At 38.4% G+C, this 27,895-nt stretch overlaps 1 protein-coding gene across 5 annotated transcripts in view; it reads right to left on the reverse strand.

Moving 5' to 3' along the window:
• PTPRZ1 (protein tyrosine phosphatase receptor type Z1) overlaps positions 1 to 22,975 on the reverse strand; it is a 186,676-nt gene extending 163,701 nt beyond the window's left edge. For all 5 annotated transcript variants that reach the window (XM_086691441.1, XM_086691458.1, XM_086691447.1 and 2 more), the window contains exon 1: positions 22,566 to 22,975. In XM_086691441.1, coding sequence (XP_086547567.1) covers positions 22,566 to 22,623 — 58 coding nt within the window. In that variant the 5' untranslated portion in view covers positions 22,624 to 22,975. The remainder of the gene's footprint in view (positions 1 to 22,565) is intronic.
• Positions 22,976 to 27,895: the final 4,920 nt, after the last annotated feature.

Below are 27,895 nucleotides of genomic sequence, written 5' to 3' on the forward strand. Positions count from 1 at the left end.
AAAAATGCAAACTCTCAATGGGATAAAGAGCAAATGCTTTCTACAAAAGACAATTCACAACAAGTGATATATAAATAATAAATACAAATGTGTTCAATGTTATTCATCAATAAATAAATGTAAACTAAATGCAAACTAAAACAAGAATAGTTTTTTTTTCTTTTCTTTCTTTCTTTCTCCTCCCCTCCCCTCACCTCCCCCTCTCCTCCTCTCTCCTCCTTTCTTCTCCTTTCCTTTTTTTGCCTCTATATATCTAACCACAGAGGAGCACTCTCATCCACTCTAGACAGAGCATCAAATGCTATCTGATTTCTAAAGGGTGGTTTTGACAGTCTGAATCAATAGCCTTAGACATACGCATACCTTTGTGGTAGAACTTTGTCTTCCAATAATTTACCCTAAAATAGTAATTAGACAGTAGGTGTTGGGATTTGGATTCAGAAGTCAGATAGTCCTGGATCCCAATTTCATGTTAATCCACCATTTATTAGGCCTATGAAAGTGACCAAACTATTCAACACCTTCTCATTTCCCCTTCCTTAATCTTATCCCTGAATGAGGATAGAGAAGGGTAGTTGCCTAATAAGATGATTATATTCAGCTGAGAAAACATATGTAAACTATTAGCATACTATCTGGCACCTGATAAATATTCAGAAAATCTTACTTATCATTAAGAAGTTAATAATAGAGGGAAATTATGAAGGTGTGCATTAATACACTGTCATAAGGGCCAAAGAACTGATCAGAACAGTTTAATGAAATACTATTTTGACACCAATTGTTAGTGAGGCCCCAAAAACCATTCTCCCCTTCTTCTACATTAGCAAAATGTTTAGCTGGGCATCTGGCCATCTAAAAGAAACTTTAAATTTTCAGGTGTTCCTTTCAGACACACAGATAAGTTTGGCAAAGTAAAAAGCTCAGCTTCTGTACTGTATCTTTAAGTGAAAATGTAGACTATGCCATTTTCCTATTTGCTTTCCCACTGGCTGGAACTCTGACGCGGCTGTGAACCATCCGAGACATAGACATACGGAAGAGGATAATACCCCAGAGATGGTGGGGCAACAAGATGAAGACTGTGGGTTTCAACACTGTGAGGCTCCAACCATCTCCAATAACTGTAGGTGAATGCTTCATCAAGTCTGGACTGACAAGGACAAGGGAAAGAAATGTGATTCCTGTTTGAAACACAGTCATTTGGGGTTTCTTGTGCATACAATCAAACTATATTAATTCCACATTTTAAGATCAGGATGTTTAACAAAATATAGCAAATTATTCACTATATTTTAAATTCAAAAGGCAAATCACCATTTGAATAGGGCAAACTTTTTTCAAAATGTATGCTTTTCTCATTTTTTCTCTCTCTGCTTCTCTCCCTATTTTTGTGTGTGGTATATGTGTAGGTACTTAGAGAAACTTCAGGAGAGAGGTAAACTAATGTGTTAAAACTATTTATCACCAGTGGAATTATGGGTCACATTTGCTTATATAGATTTTGGGCAATTTCTGAATATTTGCAATGATAATTTCATAATCATGAAACAGATTTTTGCACAGAACAAGGAAACTCATTATCATGCAGGAAACATTATATATTCTTGGGGTGCCTAGGTGGCTCAGTTGGTCGAGCAGCTGACTCTTGATTTCGGCTCAGATCATGATCCCAGGGACATGGGATTGAGCCCCAAGTCAGGGCCCTCTCTCTTTCTAAAACAAATAAAAATAAAAATAAAATATTGTTGAAAGGTTACCACATTTTTAAAAATTCTAAATTAGGGGTGCCTCAGTGGCTCCATCAGTTAAGGGTCTGACTTCAGCTTAGGTCATGATCTTGTGATGTGTGGGTTTGAGCCCTGCATCGAGTTCTGTGCTGACATCTCGGAGCCTGGAGCCTGCTTCAGATTGTGTCTCCCCCTCTCTCTGCCTCTCCCCTGATCTCTCTCTCCCAAATATAAAATAAAACATAAAAAAAATTAAAAAACAGAGTTTTAAATTATAACTATCTTTATTTTGGGCAAATCCCAAGCATCTTATCAGAAAGACCGGATTGTTTTCTTAAGAGTCACTGATGAAATTCACACACACACACACATATATGGATATGTGGGTATGGGTATGGAAATATATGAGAAATGCTTGCAGAACTCTATGATGTATCAGGCAGAATGACTTTGCCTTTCAAATGGTGAAACAGAAAAGCCAAATTTAATATTTGTGAATTAGTCATGTTAAATATTATAGTCGCAGATATATAATTTTTAATGTATTTAATTATTTTGACAATGGAGAGATGATACATTCTGTAGGTCTAATGTCTCAATCAGACATCTGTGTCCCCTCCTTTTATCATGCGGCCTCCCGTTTTGAAGAAACCAGGGTGCTGCTCTACTCCCATCACCCCTACCTTGTTTTCCAGCCATCAAGTATGCCAGTTCTAGCAGAAAAGAAGGGGTCTTTGGTGGAACCTTTTAGTCTTTTCTCAGTAACACTAAGTGCTATAATATTAAAAAGCATATAAGAAAAAAGGTCGCAATCAAATAATTTTATGTCCATCCTGGTTGTCTTTCATACATGGAGGAGAAAAATAACTTATCATATGTGTCTTGATACCGAAAACAAGTCACCTAAATCTCCTTTAAGCAATTACTTCAAAGAGGAGTCCAACCAAGAATGATAAAATTACGGTATGAAACAACAATACTGTAAACTGTAAGGCATACAAAGAAATCCAGATGTATCTGGCACCACTGTTGCTGAACTAATTATGAATGTCCAAAGAAAATGTAAGAAATGCTGACTTAATAACAATGTTCTGTATTTAAATAACTAATCTGTATTTATGACAGCAAGTAACAGTAGTAAAGAAGTTGAAGGAAGGTGAAGGAAGTTGGTGGAGTGTGGAAAGAAGGCTCTTGCTGGTAGGTAATGCATTTCATATCTGTTGTGGTGAAGGGGTCACAGGAACAGTTTCTCTCTTGCCAACCAGAGGAAAAAGTTTTAAAGCATTCTACTGGTTAAAGTTAAAGAAGAATTTAAAATATGACTCGGGAAAAGATAAATGCAAAGTCTAGACAGTGCATAAAACAAAAACCAGAGAGTACGTAGACAATGAGAATACATAAATATGACCTAATAACACAAGACGTAGGGAAGATGTTTAAAAAACCCCCCACAGATTTTAGATAAAGTCAAAATTGACTACATGATGTTTTTAAGGGACGTTTAATGGAAAGTTACATGAAATGTACACAATAAAAGGATAGCTTAAGAATATAGCAAAGCAGTGGCGCCTGGGTGGCTCAGCTGGTTAAGTGTCTGACTCTTGATTTTGGCTCAAGTCATGAGTTCAAGTCCCACATCAGGCTCCTTGCTGACAGTGCGGTGCCTGCTTTGGGATTCTGTCTCCCTCTCTCTCTCTTAAAATAAATAAACAAAAAATCAAAAAGAATATGGCAAAGCAAACTAAAGAATGACATGGTGGCACCAGCCAAAATAGAATTCAAGGAAAATCAAACTAAAAAAAAAGGGGGGGGGGTTGTTTTATTTACCTATTCACTGAGCATCTATTCACTGAGAGCCTATTCTGTGACAGGCACTGTGCTAGGGACTGGGTCCAGAGTGAATAAACACACAGACCCTCCTGAGGCTTATTAATGAGGAGAGACAGAAAGGATATAATGCAGAAAAATAAATGTGATAAGCATAAGGAGGAAAATAAAGACCAGGTAATTGAAGCCATCTGGGGGAAATGGTTACAATTTTACAACAAGGTGCCCAGGAAAGTCCTCAATAAAAAGGTACCACTGAGTGAAAACCAACGGAGGTAAAGGGGTAGAACATAAAGAGTTATAGAAGGGCATTTCACTCAGAGAGAACAGCAAAAACACAGCGCAGAGGAGACTGCCTGGGTGACTGAGGAGCAGCAAGGAGGCCAGTGAGACCAGAGTAAGGGTGTGGAGCAGGGGAGGCCAGAAGAGAAGTAACAGGGCAGGCACAAGCTCATTCATGGCTTGATGAAAACTGTAGAGATTTGGGCTTTTACTCTGAGTCAAACAGGAAATTGGGGAGTGACATGATTTGACTTACATCTGAACAAAATCAGCTGGGCCGATTTTGAAGCAAAGCAGGGAGACCAGTTGAGAGCTAGGGAAATAACCCAAGGATGAGATGAGGGCAGATTAACTAATGGCAGTGATGGCTGAAGATGACGAGAAAAGATAAACCAGGAGGCACACTGAAGCGTGCTGATAGATGGGATGCAGGCTGTGAGAGAGGAGCAAGAATCCAAATGACTGCAAAATGTCTGGCCTGAGCAACTGAAAAAGTGAAGTTGTCATTTACTGAGATAAAGAAAACAGAGAAAGTTAGGGATTGGGGTGGAGGAAGGGCAGGGGATCATGTTTGGACAGGCCAAGTTTGAGAGGTGGACGGTTGGCTCTGTAATCTGCAGCACAGGCAAAGTCCTGGTCTAGTGATATAAATTTGAGAATCGCCCATGTAGAGACTATACGAATGGGATAACAGCGTAAGTAGTGTAGACAGGAAAGAGAAGTATCCCAAGGAATGAGTCTCAGGGACTCCAACACATAGAAGTTGGGAGATGAGAAGGAAACAGCAAAAGTGAAGGAGGTGGCCAATGAGACAGCCAGGAAAACCAGGCAGGCGTGGTGTTCTGGAAGTCAAGTGAACAAATCTTCACCAATAGACAAAGTGACAGCTGTCAAAAGTTGCTTACAGATCATTAAAAAAAAAAAAAAAAAAAAAAAAAGGTGGGGGTGCCTGGATGGCTCAGTCGCTTAAGCATCCGACTTCAGCTCAGGTCATGATCTCATGGTTCACGAGTTTGAGCCCCACATCAAGCTCTGTGCTGACAGCTCAGAGCCAGGAGCCTGCTTCGGATTCTGTACCTCCCTCTCTCTCTGCCCCACCCCTGCCTGCACTCTCTCTATCTGTGTGTCTCTCAAAAATGAATAAAGGTTAAAAAAACTTTTTAAAAAGTTGCATGTAGATCAATAAAATGAGGACCAGGAGTATTGACTATTGGACGTAGCAATGTTGAGGGCCCTGGTGAGATTGATGAGGACAGTTTTTTGAAGTGTTAGAATCCTGTGTAGAATCCAAGTCCAGGAGCAAATGGGAAAAGAACCAATGGAGATGGTGAGTACAGGAAACACTTTTCAAAAATTCAGTGATCAGTGGAAGGAGACAAATGCAGCAGAAGTCAAGAGAATTTTTTTTAATGGTGAAAACAACGGTATGTTAAGGAACACCCATTATTTCAACCGCATTTACTGATTAATTCGTATTATCCTATACTATAACAATTTGAAAGAAAATACCAACACTTAAAATATGAATGGATATAACGTTAAAAAAAAAAGAATTTTGCTGCTAAACATATGACCTTTAACTGTAAGCATTCACACAGAGCCTTGCCTCAGGATGGGAAGAAGTCCTCCCAAAGTCACTCATAGAAGTCTTGTCTACATCACCTAAGATTGTATTGTCCCTTCTGCTTTTGCACAGAAGATAATTTCTTACCAAAAACTTCTGGAGTCATAGTAAGCTTTTCCAAAAACATAGACTACACATAACTCGATGACTAATATTGCTTTCAAAGAACCATAAGCATATTGGTGGAATTTTGTGCTAGGCTTCTCATACTGAATGTTTAACTCAAACCTCATGTTAAATAACAAAAATATTTAAAGTCTCTTTAAACAACAGAATGAAAATACAGTATCCCTTAAAAATTAATGTTAAATCCACCTAATTCTTGACTGTGTTCATAATTTTTAAAACTTCAATAAGTTAATTAATTTCCTGTAAAATTGTATTTGAAAATCTGATTTTCCCAAAGTCCCATAAGAACCTTACTCATCGCTTACCACTACTTGTCCGCTCTTCATCAGATCTCACATTGCTGCCTCTATTGTATAATAAAACAATAGTTTTTGGGGGGCAGCCTGGGTAGCCCAGTCAGTTAAGCATCCGACTCCTGATTTCAGCTCAGATCAAGATCTCACCGTTCATGAGTTCATACCCCACACTGTCAGTGCAGAGCCTGCTTGGGATTCTCTCTCTCTCTCTTTGCCCCTCCCCTGCTCATACTGTCTCTCTCTCTCAAAATAAATAAATAAAACTTTAGAAAGGTTGAATAGTAGCTTTTTAATTTTTTTTTAATTTTAAAATTTTATTTTAGAAAAGAGCGAGCCTGCACACCACCTGAGCCTGGAGCCTGTTGCGGGGTTCAATCCCACGACTCTGAGATCATGACCTGAGCTGAAATCCAGAGTCAGATGCCCAGCTGACTCAAGCACTTCTAAAATAATAGCTTTTTAAACTGCTATTAAAACTATGTTTTAATAACAGAGTTAATATTCTATCAAGCATCACTACTTATTTCAACAAACACCCTCTTTCTTCAGTGCCATCTTGTTTTTTATTCTTTAGTGTCTTCTAATAAATATATGAATGTTATAATTATTTTCCTCAGATGGGTTGTTTTCTCTTAATTTTGTATTTCTTAAATTATAATGATTACATTTTGTCCTGGGCATATTAAAACAAACATTTGAAAATAATTTTCTAAATCATTTAGTATTCAATATCAGTATAATTTAACTATTTTAAAATAATGACCTTTTTTTCCAGTATATGTGATTATGTATTTCATGGATCTTTTGTCCTATTCTAACTAGGACAGGTTTTCCTGAATTGGGGCTTCTTATCATTATTTTCGTAGAATTGGGAAGTTACAGAAGTCTGTGCACATAATTTTTATTTGCCTATCAGTCTCATAAATAAATTATTTTTATTGAACAGAACACTAACTTCTATAGCATTTGATCAAACTTTGCCCCATCTTGATAGCCTTTTGTTTTCAGCAGTCTATTCTTCATAATCTATTTGTGATTATGTGTAATCTATTCAAAGTCTATTTCCTCATAATCTCTTTGTGTTTCGCAGGTCTTATTATGGACTCTCCAACAACACTGTAAGCAAGCTAAGCGGTCCAAAGAGAACAAATTCTGATTCCTGTCACAAGATGTAGTTTTAGAATGTCTCTCTTAGTACCCCAAGCAGGGCAGGGCATAACCCTGATTTTCTCACATTTTTTTTTTTTTAAGCTTTGAGGTATCAAGAATACTGGTCTCTTTCCCAAGGAAAATAGCTTTAACTCTACAGATCTAAAACTTATACTGTTCACAAATGTCGAAGCATGGGATCCATGATAAAAGTCTGACAATAAAGCTATTGATGGCAACAGGTAACCAGTGGCTGTAAAATATACAGTGCTTTCTCCTAGCTTGAATCAAACAGGATCTCACATATCTCAGATCTTGTTCTTGGTAAAAAAGAGGAAAAAAAGAAGAAGAAGAAGAAGAAGAAGGATAAAAGGAACTGAGAGAAATGCTCTTGGCTGGCACTGGCTGGAGTGTTGGAGGGATGAGGAGGTGTTAGCGAGAGGGATCCGGTATCTTTTTGTTTCATTAAAACCCTGGCTTGACAGGAAACATAGGGAAAACTTAGCCATAGAAATGGTGCATCCGCTGTGCAGCCCAACAAGTAGATTCTCCCACCGCTACTTAGAATAAAGAAACTTATAGTCCTCTTTCTCTCATGTTTCTGGCCACAGTCATCTTCTTCCCTTCTTCTGCATTCACTATTGTACTCGATTCCAATCACTTAATTTTCTTTCTTAAAAGTCTGAATGCCAAGAGTAAAAGCCCTTAGGAAGTTGTCCGTGATCGTGTGCCAATTCAGTTCAAAATCTATATAGACTCTTGGACCTGTTAAAATGAGAATGTAATTTGATTGACCTACTTTTACTTTACTTTTTTTTTTTTTTAAATAAGAGGGATTGAGTGAATTTGAGGGTGAATTGAATTCTAATTCCAAATGCTGGAAATGTGATCCCAAGTTTCTTCTGATGCTAAAAAGTGTGCTGAATCAGTCTGAGGCAGTGGTAACATTTCACATTTGACAGGATGGGTCCTACTGCATTTCCTGTTTTTTTGTTTGTTTGTTTGTTTTTGTTTTTTTAAGTGACTGCTGTGGAAGGAATCTCATTCACTGATTTATGCTACAAGTACTTACTGAGCACCTATTACATGCGTCAGGGGCCTGTAGAGCCCAGTGTGTTCATCTCTTAAAACCAGACTCCTTCAGGGAAGAGAGCTATGGAAACAACCGAAATATGATGTGAGTGATGCTTCCTCTTTTCTGGCAAGGAATGGTGATGTGTTAGAGAAGATTTCCCAGTGGAGGTGAAAGATAACTGGTACACAAGGGACGATAAGCCACCAAAGAAAAAGGAAGTTTGAGCCAAAATGAAGGAGCATAGGTGTGGAGGTTCAGGTCACACTGAACAGGCAGCCTGAGTTCAGGCTTTGAAGTACCTTGCACGCCCGGGTAAAGAAATCATATGACATCAAGGGTTACACGAACCTACGGGTCCTTTCTAATGATGAGTGGAAGCAACACAAAATCCCATCCCTTATTTTCTTAATGGTTTCCATGGATGGAGACCCTTATTCCTCTACTGTGTTTCATTACTTAAGTCAGCTGCTGAAAAATTTCTTTCTGACAATTACAAGAACACACTATGTAAGAGGAAAGTCCTTCTTCTAAGATGCAAGTTCCTAAAAGCATTCCAATATCCATTGCTACAAACTTGCAAAACACCTTTTTAACATTGGCCGTAGGCGAGCAATAACTTGCCTCAAACAAATCATGCCTACACCGTGTTTATTCAACTGTATACATTTTGGCAAGAGAACAGGCTGCTGAGGATTTCCTAGGTTAACAGGGAAGCATTTGTGCTATTTTTGTGGCTCTGTGCATATGTGCGAGTGATATTTAATAAACTGCAACTTTCCAACTATGTTTTGATCAACTGATATGTATGTATGAGATTTATAGGCGACTAAGCAAGAACATATATGAAAAAAAGTTTTCCTTCTCTATTATTGAATACCGTAGAAGAATCTTGAGAGGGTCAAACAGTGAGAACTTAAACTCCAGTCTACAAATCCTAAATGGGATTGTATGTGAACATATTTTCTCACCAAAACTGCATAGTCTGGCATACTGGATTGTAAACAGAATGCAATAAGCAAGGATAATTACTTCCACACAAGAAAGTCTGGATCAATCTTTTCTTGATGACCTATTTTTGGTGAGTTTTCTCCAGTAATGCAATCACCGAAACAAATCTCCAGCAGACTGTGTACTACAGTCTCAAAGCCTCACATTAAAAAAGCCAGCACTCTCCATGTATCTCTATGGGAAAACTCGGTGCATAGAGGTGCACTTTCTCTGCCAGCATTCAGAGAAGACCCAACCTGTCTCACCTTAAAAGGGTTTAAATGCCATTATCATTAGTGGAGGGATTATCAGGCTACAAAACTTTTAATCTTCACCTGCTTGAATGGCATTGAGTCTAATACAACTTAATCTCTTATCATGTTTGGGAAAAAAAACTCATCATGTTGTAAAAACTAAGAGTTGTTTTATTTTTTCAAGTTGACAGATGCTGTAGGATTCTAATTAAAAAATGTAAAGGGTGGGGGAGGGAGAAGGGAAGAAGAGAGAAGAGCTGCAGCCTTGAGAAGCCCCTGCCAAGCTGGAAACTGGAATACTTTTTTATGGGTGCTTTATCATTTGGGGGGGGGGGGAGGATGGAGGGGTTAGTATAAAATTTTGAATAAGTTATTAAGCAACAAAGAAGCATCTTGTGTTTTGTTGATGTCTTCTGCCAAGAATACTAAATAGCTACAATGTAATGAAAGGCTGGGAAGAAAATAAATTGGAATCGCAGGCAAGAAAGAAGCCCGAGGAGATAGATCATGCCATCTCTCTTGTGGGATAAGATGATGCCCAGATTGTGCTGTATCTTAAAGGATTCAAGGGCAACATGTGCTAGACATTCTTGGCTAATTAAAAGTGATTTCATTTCATTCTCTGTGCTTCCTTCCAGGAATCCATTCTGCAGACAGCACTGACATCTACGTCCAAAATTCTTACCCCATTATGATAGACTTTTAGCCAAGAATCATATGCATATCAAGTCATTCTTTGAAATTTTAGCACTAAGAGTTTACCTTTGTCACAGAATAGCAGCTGCCACCACCAAAAATGAAGCCTCAATTTGGGACAGAATTCACGATGGCAATTACACGACATTTTCTTAGCAGTAGGTGTCGAACAGACCATACAAGAAGAGTGTTTTAACTTGCACATTTTATTTATGTATTTTGCTGCTTACCTATTATTTTGAATGTGGCCATGCAGAATATTGAAAAGAATTAAATGCATTTCAGACTAGAGCTGCAAAACCCAACCAATTTGGGGGTTCAAGCTCCTCTCTGAGTGAATAATCTAAAATGAATAAAATAGATGTGTCTCTTTGTTCTGTATAGAACAAAAAAAAAAAAAAAAAAAGGAAGGGTGTGTGAGAGAACACAAAAGAAGCTTAAATTATTGAAATGTAAAGTAAATGTTCCATGTTCAAAAGGAGGAAGTACTACTCACATGCTCACAGAGACATTTTAAAAATGAATTTACATCTTTGTCTCCCCTCTATATGACTTTCCACAGACTTAAAATCTAATTCGTACAATCTAATATTTATTTCATTATTTTCCATTCTGGTGTGCTCCCACCAGGGTTCATTTGATACCTGCAACTAGATTAACTTATCAAAAAGAAAAACCACTGAAGTCCAAGCACAGTGTTAAGCACACAGTAGCTGTTCAATAAAGGTCTGGTGAAATGAGTTCTAGTGATCTCACCTGGACTTGACCCCTTTGTAGAGGGACAGCACTGTATTCAGCTCACAGAAGTAGACCTTCTCCCTCTCCTTTCTTTGTGCTGGAGGCATGAAAAAGTAAGGCTGAAAATACCCAGGTAATTCCTACCATTACAGTTAATAATTTTCCCAAAGGATTTAATCTTTTAATGCTCAAAATAAAGCATAAAAACATTGGGAAGCAGAAAAACATATATATTCCTTACTTATTTACCGTGTGTGTGTATATGTGTGTGCGTGTGTGTGTGTATATATATACACACACACACATATATATGCATGTAGATACAATATACAATACATGCATATTTACACATAAATACATAGAAATACTTATACAAATATATATTATATGTATGCATACCTTGTGTCATTTACTCACTCTGAAAACCATCAAAGGAAATATTACCAAAACCAAATATTACTCATTAAGAGTCTATTTAGTCATATTTCTTACATACAGAAGTCTTGCATCCAACTTTTATATAGCACAATGTAAATATATTACTTCATTATACAGGTTAACACACACCAACATTTCCATTCTTGACAGGCATCACGTTATCGCTTTCCTAAATTAAATGATTTGTTAATTTATCACTTCGTGTATCCTTAATATATGTTAAGAGACATACAGTAGGTAACAAAATCCTATTGCATTTTTCATGAATTAAAAAAAAATGCTAAAATCAATTTTAAAATTTCTGGTAAGATTATTCTATAGATTCTTTTTCATTGAACTGTTTTTATGTAAAACACAAGTTTGCAAGCAATTTATAAAATACCAGTCTATGTGACATGAATATGATACCTTCAAGCAATCTGAAATTGTGGATGTTAGGAAAGCCTATTTATTGGCATACAGCTGACTGAAATGTCTCAATAGTACCTGGTGCTTATTTTTAAGAGCACAAATTTTGATAAGACTTGATAAAATTAGCCTGACACTATGAATATACTCAAATTCTTTCCATCCTTAGGGGGGAAAAAGTGTTTTTGTTGTTGTTGTTGTTGTTGTTGTTATGACCTCTACTAAAATTAGTAAAAATAGATCATTTCAGGGGTGCCTGGTTGGCTCAGTTGGAGGGGCATGTGACTCTTGATCTTAGGGTCATGAGTTTGAACCCCACACTGGGTATAGAGATTACTTAAATAAAAGAAAAAAACTTAAAAAATAGACCGTTTTAAGTGGTACCAATTCTTCTTATTAACTCTCAAGGCCATGAGTTAATCATTTCAGAGGAAATGTTTAGCTTCAACTCCTATATCTTATGGTAACAAATTTGGAATTCTACCATTCAATAAATGAGCAATCTTCAAGCTACCAGGCTCTGTTTCTCCCTCGTTTCTTTCCTTCCAATTATCAATTTCAGTAGAACAGTATGTATTTGTTGCCTCTACTTTTTCTTCATGGATATTTCTTTGATTCTATATGGTCCTTGACACCTTTAACTTTCCAGGTAAGACACTCCCTTGAAGACTACCAATGACCCACCAAGACCCAGTAATTTATGCCAACCGCACTTATATCAAATGAGGTGAGGTATCTGATGTACCTGTTAATCATTAAAGTATTATATAAAGAGGATGGTATTGTTATACCTTCAAATGATCTATCAAATTTCCCCTTTGACTGTCACACTGTAACAGTCTTTTAAATTGAGTTTCCTGATCCCTAGTCTCACTCTGCTCCAATCCACCCTATACTGATACTTCAGTTATCTTCCTAAAATAAAGAGATCTAATCAAGTCATTCCACTACTCAAAACCCTTCAATAGTTCACCATCATATACTGGATAAATTCCAAACCCTAAATCATTCAATTAACCACTGGAAGTCCTACCTGTTATTTGATACTTCTCCACTAGTACATACCTCCCGATTTTTCTCCTCCCTTTAAACAGCACAATCACTCCCATTCCATGCTTCTGTGTATGCCATCCTTTTGCCACTGATGCCCTACTAATGCTCTACCCAGCCACCCTGCAGAGTTTACATCCAGCCCCACCTCCTCCTAGAAACCTTCCCAGAGGTGAATTTAGCCTACCCTGCCTCATGACTCACACTTTCATATACTACGACCTCTGCTTTGTAGGAGAGCTTTGTAGGAGAGCTATTTAGGTATGGATTTTTCTCTCTTGCAAAAGCTTAGGAGACCACTGGAGGAATACTCTCTCTAGAGGAAATTACAAGGAAGGTGCTCCATAAAGATTCAGTAAATTGATTTGTGTTTGTGTTTTTACCATTAATGACTATGTTGAAGTAGTTGTTTGGACCATGTAAAAAAGACCCTTGTTAACTTTTAAGTAGAGCTATTAGTGCTTTAAAAATACAGTAAAAACAAAATGCCTCTTAAATATATGCCTTTAAATAATGCCTTTTAAAATACAGTAAAAAGAAAATGCCTAGACTTGACAAAAAATGCAAATGTAATTTTAAACACACACACACACACACACACACACACACACACACACACACACACACAAAACAAAGTGCTGAAATGAAAAAAATGTAGCTAAATGTTGTATCTGCTACATCACAGAAAATACCTCTGATTCTAACAAATTATACATGGAAAAAGAAACTAAACAAGACAAGGGCACAACAAGAATATGTATCATTGACAAAATAAAATCTATTCTGTGCTCATGTCCTGATACAAGCAATTGTTCTTCCTACCTGCTGAGAGATGTGAATCTTTGGACCAACTCCAAGAACGTCTGGCCTCTTGAAGTTTCTCTGGCTTGCAAAGACTATGAGGTCAACCACTGTAGTCCTTACTCCTCCTTCTAAGGTTACCCTGAAACTGAAGCTGCCTTAAGAAGAGGAGAGAGGGATGGGAAGTTTTCCAGGGCCTTTGTCCTGTGGCACTAGCTTTGTTTTAGGATAGCATGAAACTTGCCAATATCTCTACCTTAAGACAAATGAACTGAGATTAGTAGCATCATGAGGTTGGCCTAGAATGGTGGTTTTAAACTCTGGCTGTACTCTGTAATCACCTGGGGAAATAAAAAAATATATTCATGTCTGGGCTCTGCACCCACGCATATACTTGATTCAGGGTGGAGCCCAGACATCAGGATGTTTTAAAAGTTCCCCAAGTATATAGTCAGCTTGGGCTGCTATAGCAAAATACCATAGGCTGAGCGGCTTAAATAACATTTATTTTTCACAGTGATAGAAGCTGAGATGTCCAAGATCAAGGGGCTAGCTAGAGAGAGCTCTCTTCCTGGCTTACAGATGGTTGCCTTCTCACTCTGTCCTCAAATGATAGAAACAGAGCTCTGGTTTCTCTTTCTCTTCTTATTAAAATATTAATCCTACCACTTTCATGACCTCGTCTAAACTTAATTACCTCCCACAGACCCCACCTCTAAATACTATACACATTGGGTAGTAGGACTTCAAAACAGTAATGTTGGGGGGGACACAAAGAGTCAGTTCATGACACCAGGTAATTCCCAAAGTGCAGCCAGGATTGCAAACCACTGAACTAGATCAATGGTTTCCATTTTTTTTTTTTTGCACTGAAACAAACATAACAGTGATATCGCATGTGCAATATGCTCCTCAGGGCAGACCAAGAGTCTGACAAAGTCTCTGTGTTAGGGGAACGCCACTTTTATATATCCCATTTAAGAAATGCAAGACGGTGAAAATGTCCCTATGGAACAAACTTTTAACTTTTTTGATGACAATGCGATTGAAAACCATGAGAAAACCTAGAAAGTTCTTTTTATATGGCCAGCATTTTATTATTCTAAGCACATAATCTGGACTCTGGTGGTGATCGTGATCTCTGCTAAAAATCGAGGTCATTTTAAGCAGCAACATTTTCTTTTATTCCTACTCACGGTACTGAATTGATCAGTTCAGAGAAAAGGTCTAGTATCAAGCCCCATCTTGAGGTGAATACATTACAGCTTTAGAATTCAAGAAACAAGTGGTCCAGTCAGTGAAAGAACATACAAATTCTGGAGTACATGTTAATGGAAAAGGCAGAGAAAGAGAAGGACAGAAAGATTCTCTAGGAGTGGAGAGGTGTCTGTGGTCACTGTCATGGATATTTTAACAGAAAATCCTTCTTGCTTATTAATTAATAAATTATTCTTTTCAAATATATGAAAGCTGTATTTCCAGGGAAACTTAAAAAAAATCTATCTTTTGTCAATGTGGACATAAATTGATGCATGCTTATTGAATGAGAGGACAAAGTTCACAGTAATGAGGACCTTGAATAACTGAATTTACTTTAATATCTGTGTGCAAATATCAGAAGCAAAAAAGCCCAAAACAATGTGCCCATTTTCACATACTAGAATTTGGGGGAAGAAAAAAAATGTTAACCAATACTTTTAAAACTGTGTTAACTACAAAGCTCCCCAAATTATACTAACACAGTAAAAATATTCTTAAATAATGGTATCAAATAGTATCAGTCTCCTAACTAACTCTTCATTCAGATGCTGAGCAATGTTGAGGTGTTTTGTTTTGTTTTGTTTTTGTCTTAGATTTGTGCTTAAAGGAAGTGAATATGGAAGGGAACAGCCACACACACATACATAAAAAAATGAAAGGAAGGGAGGTGAGAGAAAATAAAGCAAATATCCAGACATCAGGATGTTTTTAAAAAGAGCAAGTCTTTTTTCTATTTTTAACTTCTGTATTTCTAACTCATGCCATTGCCTGTTCTATATGAATTCAATTCAATTCAAATATTTGCTGAACATCTCTATGTGAAGGGCTAAGCTAGGTTCAGTACATCATCTCTGTGATGAATGATAAAACTACAAATTCCAAAAGCATGCATATCCACATAATGTAACTGTACTTCCTGTCATTTATCTGGTTTCCAGAACTGCCTTGGGCCACTACCTCTTATGGCCAGAGTGACAAGAGAGGACTTAATCCAATATGATGGCTTTTGACTGATTGAAAATACAGTCTTCATGGTTCAAGATATTTCATTTCTCATTACTAACCACCCCTCACCCCCACTACCTTCTCCTCCCTAATAGGTGAACATGTGCACACACACTCACACACACACACACACACACACACACACACACAGGCACATACATACTGCTCCCTGGGACATATCCAAATTTCATTGATGCTAAGACATCTATAATTAAATGTCAAATTGCTCCTGCTACTACACATGCATGATCAATCATTGGGACTTCATTTTTTATGCAGATAGCTACTGGATCTATGTGATGCTTATGTGAGAGAATCAAAGTGAAGTCCTGGTGCCTGAAGTAGCATTAAAAATGGATGGGTCAAGGTGAATGCAGATCTGTCTCAAAGACTGGGATCAGAATCAAAAGTGGGAAAGGCCAGCAGCACCTGGGTGGCTCAGCCGGTTGAGCTTCTGACTCTTGATTTTGGCTCAGGTCATGAGTCCATGGTTATGCGATCAAGCCCTGCGTGAGCCTTGCATCTGGCTCTGTGCTGAGCATGCAGTCTGCTTAAGATTTTCTCTTTCTCTCTCTGTCTGTTTCTCTCTCTTCTCTCCCTCTCTACCTCTGCCCTTCTCCCCTGCTCATGTGCTCTCTCTCTCTCTAAAACAAATAAAAATAAAATGAATAGAATAGAATAGAATAAAAAAGAAGGAAAGACAAGAGGAAACCAGCTGATCTCAAGGGCAAAAAACTACTGCTATGAAGCTGTACAGTATTATCTCTGTATGACCTTATGCATTAAAGATTTATTAAGCACCAACTGTAGGTATTAAATCCAAGAATGTTGAGTCCAGAGATGAATGAAATACAGTCTTTGCCCTCAAGAATCCAGTCCAGTTGGGGGAGACAGGCACTGCAAAAACAATATAGTGAATGCTGCAACAAATTAGGGAACATGAGCTGTGAGGACAGAACACTCACTCCTGAACTAGCAGCTATCTCTCCCATTCAACCTGAGTCCATAAAGGCCACCAAGTAGCCATTAAATCTTCTTCATCTATTTCTGCTCTCTACCTAAGGTCACCAGAAGGTCTCTGTGATTTTTATATAGTTGACGCAACAAAGGACAAAAATCACCTACGTATATCAACACTAAAAATAATTTTAATGACTTTAGAAGTGTTTTTAGTAGAGTTGACAACTTCTGATCAGTAATAACAACATTTTATCAGCTTTTTTTTAATTCTAAACAGCACTGTTCACAGACTTCCTGCAGTGGTAGAAATGTCCTGTATCTGCATTGCCCCAATGCATCGGGCCACCAGCCACATGTGGCTACTGAGCACTTGAAATGTGGCTACTGTGACTGAAGAACTGACTTAGTTTATTTTAATAAACTTAAATTAAATGTTCACATATGCCTAGTTGCTATGATATTAGAAATCACAGTTCTAAAATATAAGTGTTTTAGGACTGTGCAATATGATCAAATAATTTTCCCCTTAATGCTTATACAGTTTGTTACACATTTCTCTGAAGAATTACAAACGCGGTTAAAAACTGATTTCCTTTTGTAACCTGAAGTTGTTGCTAGGGATTACTCCCAATAAAACATTAAAAGTTAAAAAAAAACATTAAAAGTAAAGCACAATCCCAACATGCATGTGTTGTTTAAATTGGCTCTGACTTTTACCACTGACTGTTGATGAAGTGGGAAACACTGTAATATATTTGAAAGTTTAGATATTTAACACATTAAGAGATATTTGGAAAAGACCACCATTCGCAACTAGTTCTAAATGAAGAAAGCAGCTTAAAAGTGAGATTTAAAGAAAATTTTCATAGTGGGGACTGAATCAGATCAGCTGCATTGGAGGCATCATGAGTGTTAGGACTCTGTGGGTTTACACACTGCTTAATTATTACTGCCTAGCAGATGTCAGGCACTTAGGAAACACATAATGGAAGAGTAATTAAAACAGTATTGATGGGAATGTGCTACATCTGGATGAAGGTGGTTAAGTGACCATATGCATGTGTCAAAACTTCCAAGATGGTACACTAGAAAGGGTAAAATTATGCCTTAGTTTTGTTGTTGTTGTTGCTGTTGTTTAAAGGGGAAAAAAGTAATATGGGAGCACATGGGTAAAATAATGAATGGAGAGCTGCAAGAAAGCACATAGGAGAATGTGAGATATAACATCATATCTCATATGAAGTAAGCTAGTAAATTCCAAACAGCAAACTGGTCTCCTAGGAGATAAAATAGAAAAAGGCTCAGCCTCAAGAGGCAGAAGAAACACTTAGGCTAAGACAGGCTGAGTGATACTAGGTAAATCATTTGACTTTTCTGTGTTTCACTTTCATCGGCTGTAAAATGTGTAAAATGAAAACACCTACCTCAAACAGTTTGGGGGAGAATGAAATGAGAAAACGTACATAAAATATTCAGCCCCTGGAAAACACAGAGTAGATGGTAAATGGAAATAAAACACAAGCTCATCTTCTTAACCAAGCCCTTCTTTGGAGATCCTCTGGTTTTGAACGAGGGGTTCCATTTCCACAGTAGTCTGAACAGTTGGCAAATGAACGGTCAAGCAAAGCTACCAGATTAGACATAAGTCAAAGCTCTTTGGAGCAAGGGGAATGGGGGAATGCAGCTCATGTTTCTGGAAAAACCTGAACCTGAATTTTTGCCAGAAGCAAAATTCCCACAACATAAAACTTTAAGAAAGTTCCCAAATATCTAGCGCAGGCATGAGAGCATAAGTGAATTCATCGATGAAATGATTTATCCTGGCAAACTTCCCTGAGCGAAAGCAAGTACCGTCTACATAAAAAGGAGAGAGATGAAATAAAGAAAATTGCTCCTCTGCAAATCAAAAGTAATTAATTTCCTGAATGCAGACTAGTTATTACTTAGGGAAAGAAGCATGCGTATTTTCTATTCCTGTTTACAATTTGTTTTCAGAGAATAAATAGACCAAACTGAGAGTCACAACATTTGGATTCTACTGATTCCATACTCAGGATAAATTAAGCAATTAATTCTCACAAAGGAATTGAGTACAGTTTGTAGTTAATGTGTTCCTTAAAGCAGTAAGATATGAGTTAAAAGCTCAGTAGTTGATTCATTACGTTTCATACTACTGTTTAAACTCTTGAATTCAGAGTACCTTGCATGGCTATAACTCAATTCAAATATCCTGCATTCTCATTAGTTGAGAGAAACTATTCCTTAAAAGCTCTTAAAACACCTACCTCTCCTCTGTGACTCATAGTTAGCCTCCTCACAGGAAAGCCACTGAAGTTTTTCCTATTACCTGTTCAGTGGGTCAAGATTAAATAATGATAGAGTTGTGTAGTCATTATATTAGTTCTCCACCTAGTAGAAGACCTCTCAATTATTCTTGAGAAAGTCCAAATTCACTCAGGGAATTACCTTGAAGCCATCTTTAATTTCTGCCTCTCTGATTAAGCATCTCCTTCAGGTGAGTAGCATTTAATGTTGTCTAACTTAGGTGATTTTTAAAAATACTATTAAGTTGGGTATCAGAAATCAATTCCACAGTAAAAGACTTGTCAATAATCCAGAAATTTTGCTAACATTTAAATGTTAAACTAGCTCAGTAGTTGTCAAAGTATGGACCTGAACCAATAGCATCACCATTTTCTGGGGATTTGTTAGATATCAAGATTCTCAGCGCCCCCCCCCCCTCCCCAGACCCTCTGAATCAGAAACTCTGGAGTAAGCCCCTAAATCTGTGTTTTAATAAGTTCTCCTGGTGATTCTGATGCTTACGCTAGTGTGAGAACCATGATCTAGCTAGTTCTGGCAAAGATACCAGAGGCCACGGGCCAATTTTGATAGAATTACCCAAATAGATGAACCCACAAATATATTTAATCCCCACCCACCAAAAAAAAAAAAAAAAACAAAACCCATAATGTTCCTCTTTGGTCTCCAGAGATCCCTGGTATTAGCTCGTAAAGAAAGGATTTCTTTCAGTCCAAATGATTTAATGGTAATTTTTTCTGTTTGGAGAGTTATTTGAAAGAAGCAATTGGTCTATATGTCCAGATTAAAACATCAGGACATTTTAAGCATGGAAAGTGGTAAAGTCATTCCTTGCTAACTGACTCTTAATTGTTAACAAAGAACACCTTAATGAATGCGACAACTTGTCCTAGGATGATAGTAAGAATGGCAGCCTAACATTCAACTGTATTGGAGCTGTCATCCGACACAGCACATCTTAGTTGACAGACCTTTCCTGAGCATCTATTACATATGCCAGGCCACCCCGTTGGCTCCAAGAACCCTGAAGATGAGCAACAAATATAGTCACAAATACCATAGTACATGTTGGAGGAAAAATAATTGAAATGGAGGCTGCATATCTTATTTGTAGATAATACGCTTCAGTTTTTCAAAACACGTTACCCTGAAGTCAAGACATTCACCCCATTTGAGGCTGCCAAGGCCCTAGGTCAAAGTGTGGGCAACAATGTAAAAGGTCAACTTTGTTGTAATGGGAAGGGATACAAAAGTAGTCACCTGTCAGTCACACACAAAAAGCACATTTTGAGTTCTAATACAGGCTTACATTCAATATCGTTATGTAAACTTGTGATCCTCTTAGACATTAATTTAATTTTTTGTAGTTAAATTTTACATCATCAAAGCATTAAAGAAAGCATCCAATAAACCGAAATCTGTATAACCCAAAATAATGAGCTATAAAGAATGTTTTATTGAAAAAAGACTTTGCACACTGGAAATACTGGAATGGAGTATTATTCAGCCATAAAAAGGAAAGAAATACTGATACAGGCTACAACATGGATGAATCCTGAAAACATTATGTTAAATGAACGAGGTCAAATACCAAGGACCACATACTGCATGATTCTATTTACATGAAATGCTCAAAATAGGCAAATATACAGAAAATACAAGTAGCTTAGTGGTTGCCCAGGCTGGGGTCAGAGACAGTAAGGAATGACTGTTAATGGAGTTTCTTTGGGGGTGACTGAAATGTTCTATAGTTAAATAGCGGTGATGGTTGCACAACTTTGTTAATATAGTAAAACCCACTGAACTGATACACTTTAAAAAGATGAATTAGAAGGCACCTGGGTGGCTCAGTCAGTTAAGCACCTGACTTCGGTTTAGGTCATAATCTCACAGTTTGTGAGTTCGAGCCCAGACAAGGGCTCTGTGCTGACAGCTCAGAGCCAGGAGCCTGCTTCGGATTCTGTGTCTCCCTCTCTCTGCCCCTCCCCCACTTGCATTTTGTCTCTCCGTCTGTCTCTCTCTCTCTCTCTCTCTCTCTCTCAAAAATAAACATTAAAAAAAGATGTAGTATATGGTATGCAAATTATAACTCAATTTTTAAAAATTTATAATATATTCAAAGCAGTGGTTTGGATGGCATACAAAGCAATATTCTCTGGTTTATTTCTGTACTACAGTGAAATTTACTTTAACTAATAATCTAAGTACCAAGACGACCTATCTTTCTTGTTAAAACAGATCTATAATAAAAATGCAAATTCAACAGGTGTGTATTTGATGAGCACAGCACTTTCAAAAAATGTCTTTGCCCCTCCAGAATTAACTCTGTGGTTTTAGAGAAAACCAGGACCAGATTCTCCTGCAAGTCTTAAATGCCAACCTTGTGTATCTCATCACCCCTGAGTATTTTTGTAAAGCACTGGGAATTTAAATTATGTCCATGTATCACCGGGGGGGGGGGGCTGTTGGCAATTATCACCATATTTGAAATGTAATTCTCATTAGTTAGAACATGAAAATGATTTCTCTTTGTAAAGGTTACCATTCCAAGAGCAGCACCATCAATTGAATAAAAATGTAGGTTAGTATCTACTCTATAATGAACAATCTAAAATTTAAAAAAAATGGGATCCTCTAACGGAAAAGAGTAAAATATGTGTATTCACAAACCGAGGTACCTTTTCTGACTTTCAGGTTAATACCTCCAAACCTATTATAGTCCATTATAATAGGAAATCTTCATGAAGGAAAAAAGATTTTTTGAAACAAAATGTAAACACCCAATCTTAACAATTCTTCTGGAAAATGACTAGAACACTTGAATCTGCATCCCAGGTAAATACATTTTTTTTTTCAAAATGTAATTTCAGTATTGAATGTATAAGCTGGAAGGTGGTGGATGAAAGATGAATCCATGAATAAATATATCAACCTGCAGCTTTCCTCTGACTTTGGCAGCAGTGGTAGACGATGACAGAAATTTTGATAGAAACTTTTTTTTTTTAAGGTAACTGCCCAGACTTGAATGTGACTAAATTAAAAGTACTGGAAAACACTGAAAAGTCAGGTTGGTGCTTGTTCCTGTTACTACCTTTTAGACGTGTGTGTGTGTGTGTATTTTTCATTCAAGTCCATAATGAACTTAAAAGCAAAAACGCGATCTAGTACGCAGCCCCGCACCTTGGTTTTATTCTCTTACGTGTACCTAGAAGGCTCTTTACACACTTTGCAAAACGGGAGAGAGTAGAGCCCGGCGGACTTGGACCGTGAACCGCGAGCCTCTCTCTTCCGGACGGAGCTCGCATCCCCGAGGGCGGATGGAAGGTGGCAGAGGTGCGAGGTGGGGAGGAGGCACACTCTCCCACGTCGCTGAACACCCGCCGCGGCGCCGTGGACCCCGTGGGCTCCACCATGCCTTTTCCCTCCTTGCTAGATGGCGGCGGAGGCAGCAAGTATCTAAGGCTCTAACCGCCCCCCCCAACAGTGTCCCACACGATCCCGGAGATGGAACCCCACCGAGGTCTGATCACTCACCCAGACGGCAAACACAGAGGAGCTGGATACAGGCGAGAAAGCGCTTTAGGATTAGCATTTCCAGACGTTCCGAGGGCCCCCACCACGCGGCTGCTCAGCTTCTTGCGGTGGAGAGGGAGGGGGCGCGACGGAAATGTTTTCTCCTCCGGCGTATAGATTGGTGGGAGATTGTGTGTGTGCGCGTATGTGAGTGTGTCTGAGCGAGCGAGAGAGAGCGAGAGGGAGCACGAGCGAGCAGAGAGAGAGACTGGGAGTGAGACGGGAATAATCGTAAACAGGACGCGCGGTGGTCGCGGGAACCGGGAGCCGCTAGCCCAGGCGCATGCCGGCGGGCGCGCGGGAGTTGCTGTCCTCGGCCGGCTGCGGCCGCGGTCTGAGCGCTCCGAGCGCACGGCGCCTGTGTGCCGGGGGCGCGCTCCGGCCCGGGTGTGCGCGCCGCGCCGCGCCGCGGCTCGGCGGGGGCGGGGGCGCAGCAGCGCGCCGCTGGGAGCGTGCAGCCCGCCCGGGGTCGCGCGCAGCGGGCGGAGGGGCGCAGGGACGCGGCTCTCCCTCAGGGCCCGAGTCTCAGAGTGGCGATTCACATAGCGACACCCCTCCCCCCCGGCCTCTGCCGGTGGCTTCGCTGCTCTGGAGTTAGTGGAACCCGCTGGGGTTTAGAATCTTCGCGGAGAAAATGTCTCTTCATTAAGACTCCTTCATCCTTTTGGAAGAGAAGAGGAGGCCAGACCCCCCATTGTCCCGCACAGCCGGAGATTGACCCGTGGGGTTCACCCCTGGAAATGTTTTTCATTTCATTGTTGTCCTCCCTGCAGATGCTAAGTGGGTCCAATCAGCAAGTGGTGGGGGCTCCTGGGTAAGCTGAGTCCCCCCTCTCCGTTTTCTTTCTTTTTTTTACCGAATCACCAAAGTAGTTCCAAACCCCATTACCTCTAGGGCAGTTGACTGCAAATAATCTCCAGCCATGATTGTGACCAGTGAGACCCTGCCCCCTCCCCGGGCTCCAATCAAACTGTGGTGTTGTGCACAGCTGCTTGGGGGAACTTTCAATCTTGCAATGTTCCTCCCGCACGGAACTACCGAAGTGCCTCCTCTCACAGGGTCGCCCGGAAAGATTTATTTTAATTGCTCGTTTGAAGGGTATACAAAAGAAATATAATACGTACCTTCTGCTCCCTCCGCGCTGGAAATGTCACGCTGTACGTGCGTGTTTCTATGGTGGTTTCTGTAACTAGACTGTGAGCTCCTTGATGGCAGGGAGTTTGTCTTATTTACTGTTCTGGCCGAGCTCCTAGCACAAAGGCAAAAATAGTAGGTGTACTCTAAAAGTTTGCTGGAATTAATTCGAAGCCTAAATGAAAAGATAAGGCAACTGGTATCCTCTGTGAGACTGCCCAGAGCCTGAACATTTGTATGCTTTTCACAGATGTTTTTTATATATCCTTTAGGTGTAAGTACGCTTTTCTAACTACATGAGACCCAATTTGGAGCCTTTTCGGAATCCACTCTAAGGCACAGAAAGTCAAGTTCTGGAATTATCCCTTGTATTTTTAGGAACCATTGATGTAGGTTATCTGTGCAGTGTGTACTCCCGTGTCCTGTTCTTGGTTCAAAAATAGTGTTAGCTTAAATATTTCAAGAAAGATTATCACGTACAAAATAGGGTTCACAATGTATTTTGAGTATTACTACCAGTTCTCACTAATATACACAACCTCTCAACACTAGATTAAATGTGCAGAGCTAATGATGCAATTTGCTGTTGCTTAAGGAATTGATTATAGCCGTGTAATAACAAATTTCCAATCTATCTGGAAAGTTTGTTCAGGAATACATATCAATATTGATAAATTGACATTTGATCTTATTTTTCCCATGAATAAGAATAGAAATGCTGTAACTTTTGTAAGTTATTATGGGAATTGATTATTGCTCATGTGAGTTTCCACCTGGGAAGAAAATTTTTGCTAGCATTAGCAAGAAGTGTAGATATAAACTAGAAACGCACTGAGAGCTTAGAGAAAGTGTTTAACATGGGCTGGAGTAGGCAGAGGTTTCCTAGAGATGTGTAGTTAATGGAGGAGGACTAGCCGGGGAAAAAATGATATACAAAGAGGTGGGATGGAAATGAAAAGCAGATGTCATGTACTATAAAAACAATGTGAATTAAATTTGAGCAGATTGAGTGGAGTCAAAGTACGGGAAACACTGATTTCCTAGTGGAGGAGCTTATACCTGAAATAATAAGCAAGAAAGAACCACAGAAGAACTTCAGCTGTTTAGAAGCTTGGTTTGCTCTGGGGCATGTATGGTATTCCAGGAGGTCTCAGTTATCAAGTCTATCCCCAGAAGACTGCCAGAGTAATCCAATGGTAATAAATATCATCCTAACTCCCCTCACTTGGTCAAAAAAATTACATGACTAGTCACTTTTTTGTGTTAGATCACAAAACAAAGGCACTGCTGAAGTCAAAGTTACCCTGGTAAAAAGGGCAGGTGGATCCTGTGGTTTCTGCTAATTCCATTCCCATATTAAAAAAGATTGTCATCCACCTGGGAAGACACAAAAGTCACCTTGGGGAGTAGTGAAGTTGCTATTAAGGTTTGTATGGGGAGAAGAATGACAACCAACTTTATGTGACTGAGTGACAACAATGGAAAATGGACTTTGAGGACCACCCAACGTGGATCTGAGAGTCCTGGGAAGGGTGATGGAGTGGGAGGCTCTGGAGGTCAGGTCTTAGAAAATTAGGTCATTGCAATAGGCCAGGTGTGGGAGATGAGAACATATCAGTAGGGTGGCAACAACAAAAACATACTGTATCTCACATTTCCCAATTTTATTGAGGGTCATGATAATTTCGGAGACATGTTACCACACATCATAGTCCAAATACATTAGCCATTGTGAGTTAGTTATAAACCTCTAAAACCACATGGTTTCATTCACAGTCTAAATTTATTTATTTATTCATACATCGATTGATATAAATATAAAAATATGTATTCTATAATACATATCATATAAAATATATTTTATATTTATAACCTCTGTGTGTGTGTGTGTGTGTGTGTGTGTGCGCACGCACATGCTGGTAAAGTTTATTTATGATATGCCTATCATGTCAATCACATTTCAGTCCTGAGAATTTGTGTTTATATGCAGAGGTTTGCACATTCCTGGGAGAATACTTTTTTCCACCCAAACGATAACAAAACAGGATACAATTAATATGATAGTTGGGTAGCTGAATGGACAACATGCTTTTTGAGAGTCTCATCTGGGATTTTAGAGTGAATTGCATCCAGACACAGCCAGGGGCAATTCGTGAGAAAGCCCTTGAGTTCTTTACTTTTCACCTGAAGCTCTTGAATTCCTCAATATCCCACTGAAGATTTGGGTCTTCCAGTGGGTCTTCATCTTGGTTTTCGTCCACAGCTGTTGTTTTCTCAAGTGTAACCAAAGTTTCAGCTGGGCAAGAAGAAGGTTGCGTCCATTTCCATTTTCTGCATGGCCCCAGCTGTAGCCAGCAAGAGAATAACAGGTGTGCTGTTTTTCATGGCAGTTGGCCAGAGGTAACCCTGGTGGGGGGGCTGAAACTGGCTTCACTCTTTGACGGTACCAGTAATAGTTGTTTTGTTGAACTATGCCAACAGAATAAGCTATAAAGTAAATATTTATATCTATCTATATCTATTTCAGTTCTTTAAAATTCATCCTTTACATTCATTCATTCATTCGTGCAATGCATTTTTATTGTGTATCTATTCTGTATCAGACATTGCTTTAAGGGCTGACTATTCAAATATGAATTACTCCATCCCTACCATAAAGGGACTCAGTCTAATAGGAGACAAAGACATTGATACTACAAAATGTCTTTGTGGAGGATTGCCAAATAAAATACAGCATGCCTGGTTAAATTTGAATTTCAGATAAACAATGAATAATTTTTAGTACAAAATAATTTTAGTACACTATGAGGCACTAAATTTAATGAATAAATTTTTTGTGTAATGAATAATTTTTTAGTACAAGCTAATATTTTAGTGCAGTTCATGCAAAGTTTGGAACACACTTATATTTTTAAAATTTTATAAATTTTTTTTTATATTTTTAAAAATTTATCTGAAATTCAGACTTAACTGGGTGTCTTGTATTTTTATTTACTGAAGCTGACCATCTCACTTTGGTGTGTCTGGGAATTGCCTGATACATCATTTGAGGTTGTGAAATGTCCATAGTTTCCCATAAGTTTCCTTACTCTACAAATTATTTCCAAAGTATCTTTAACATGAATACAGTTAGGTGCACATGGGAGAAACAGAATGTTTCCTTTGCAGAATCTATTTGGCTCATAAATTCAGTGGAAGTGCTAGGAGACTACAGAATATTGTACAGTCACTAAATAAAACATGGAATTAAAGGGGAAGTAAAATATCTCTACTTCTTATACTATGGCAGTAACAAGTTGTTTTCCTGTTTGGCTCACATACATTATTGCACATTTTTATCCATTGTCATTTGAATAGAAGTTATTAGGTTAGATCACTTAAATATTTACAGGTTGAGAAAGTAATGTTACTTGCTTAGAAGCAAAATACAGTTCTTGGAGTTATAAGATGTTTGCCAGAAGGAGTTCTCATGTTTCTCGAAACCCTGAATTTTACATTGTTGAGGATAGATCCATCTTGTGTTTGGTACTTAACAAATTTTGTTCACTCTGGTTGACACAATGGCATCTACTCATGGCATCTTGTAGTGAAATTTCTGACAAGAGTTAAGAGTAATTTTACTTTCTGCAACATGGTCAACACTTTTATTTGGATTTGTCCTACTGGTAACTTTCTACCTAAAAAGCAATTACTTCCTACCTGCCCAACGGCCCTCAGGAGTTTAGTTAGATGGCCTGTTACTGCCTTTCCCCGCTGTGAGGCATAAAACTGGTGGGAACATCCTCCATGTGTAAGTCCAGAGCTTAGAGTCCATTTTGAAGAAGCATAATTATGATTAAGAGAAAACCATAGCATATTACATACTTTGCCTTTTCGTGTCTTGTTATGATTGACTATAAAACAATTTACTCTTATTATATGTGAAGTATATAATTCAGTGATTAAAATTGTATTAAAAATACAAAAAAGTAGGAATCATTTTTTGTCCATGTCAGGAATACTTAATATAGTACAAGACTCAGGATAATTCTTCCTGTGTATATTAGAAGAATAATCTTTTTTCATATTTTATATATTTTCATTTTAAAAAAGTTTAAAAATTAAAATTATAACTAAAATAACCATACATGTTGCAGATTATTTGTGGATGACTATCT

This window comes from Puma concolor, chromosome A2 (assembly GCF_028749965.1).
Source record: "Puma concolor isolate L17-30 chromosome A2, mPumCon1.1.hap2, whole genome shotgun sequence".
Lineage (NCBI taxonomy): Eukaryota > Metazoa > Chordata > Mammalia > Carnivora > Felidae > Puma > Puma concolor.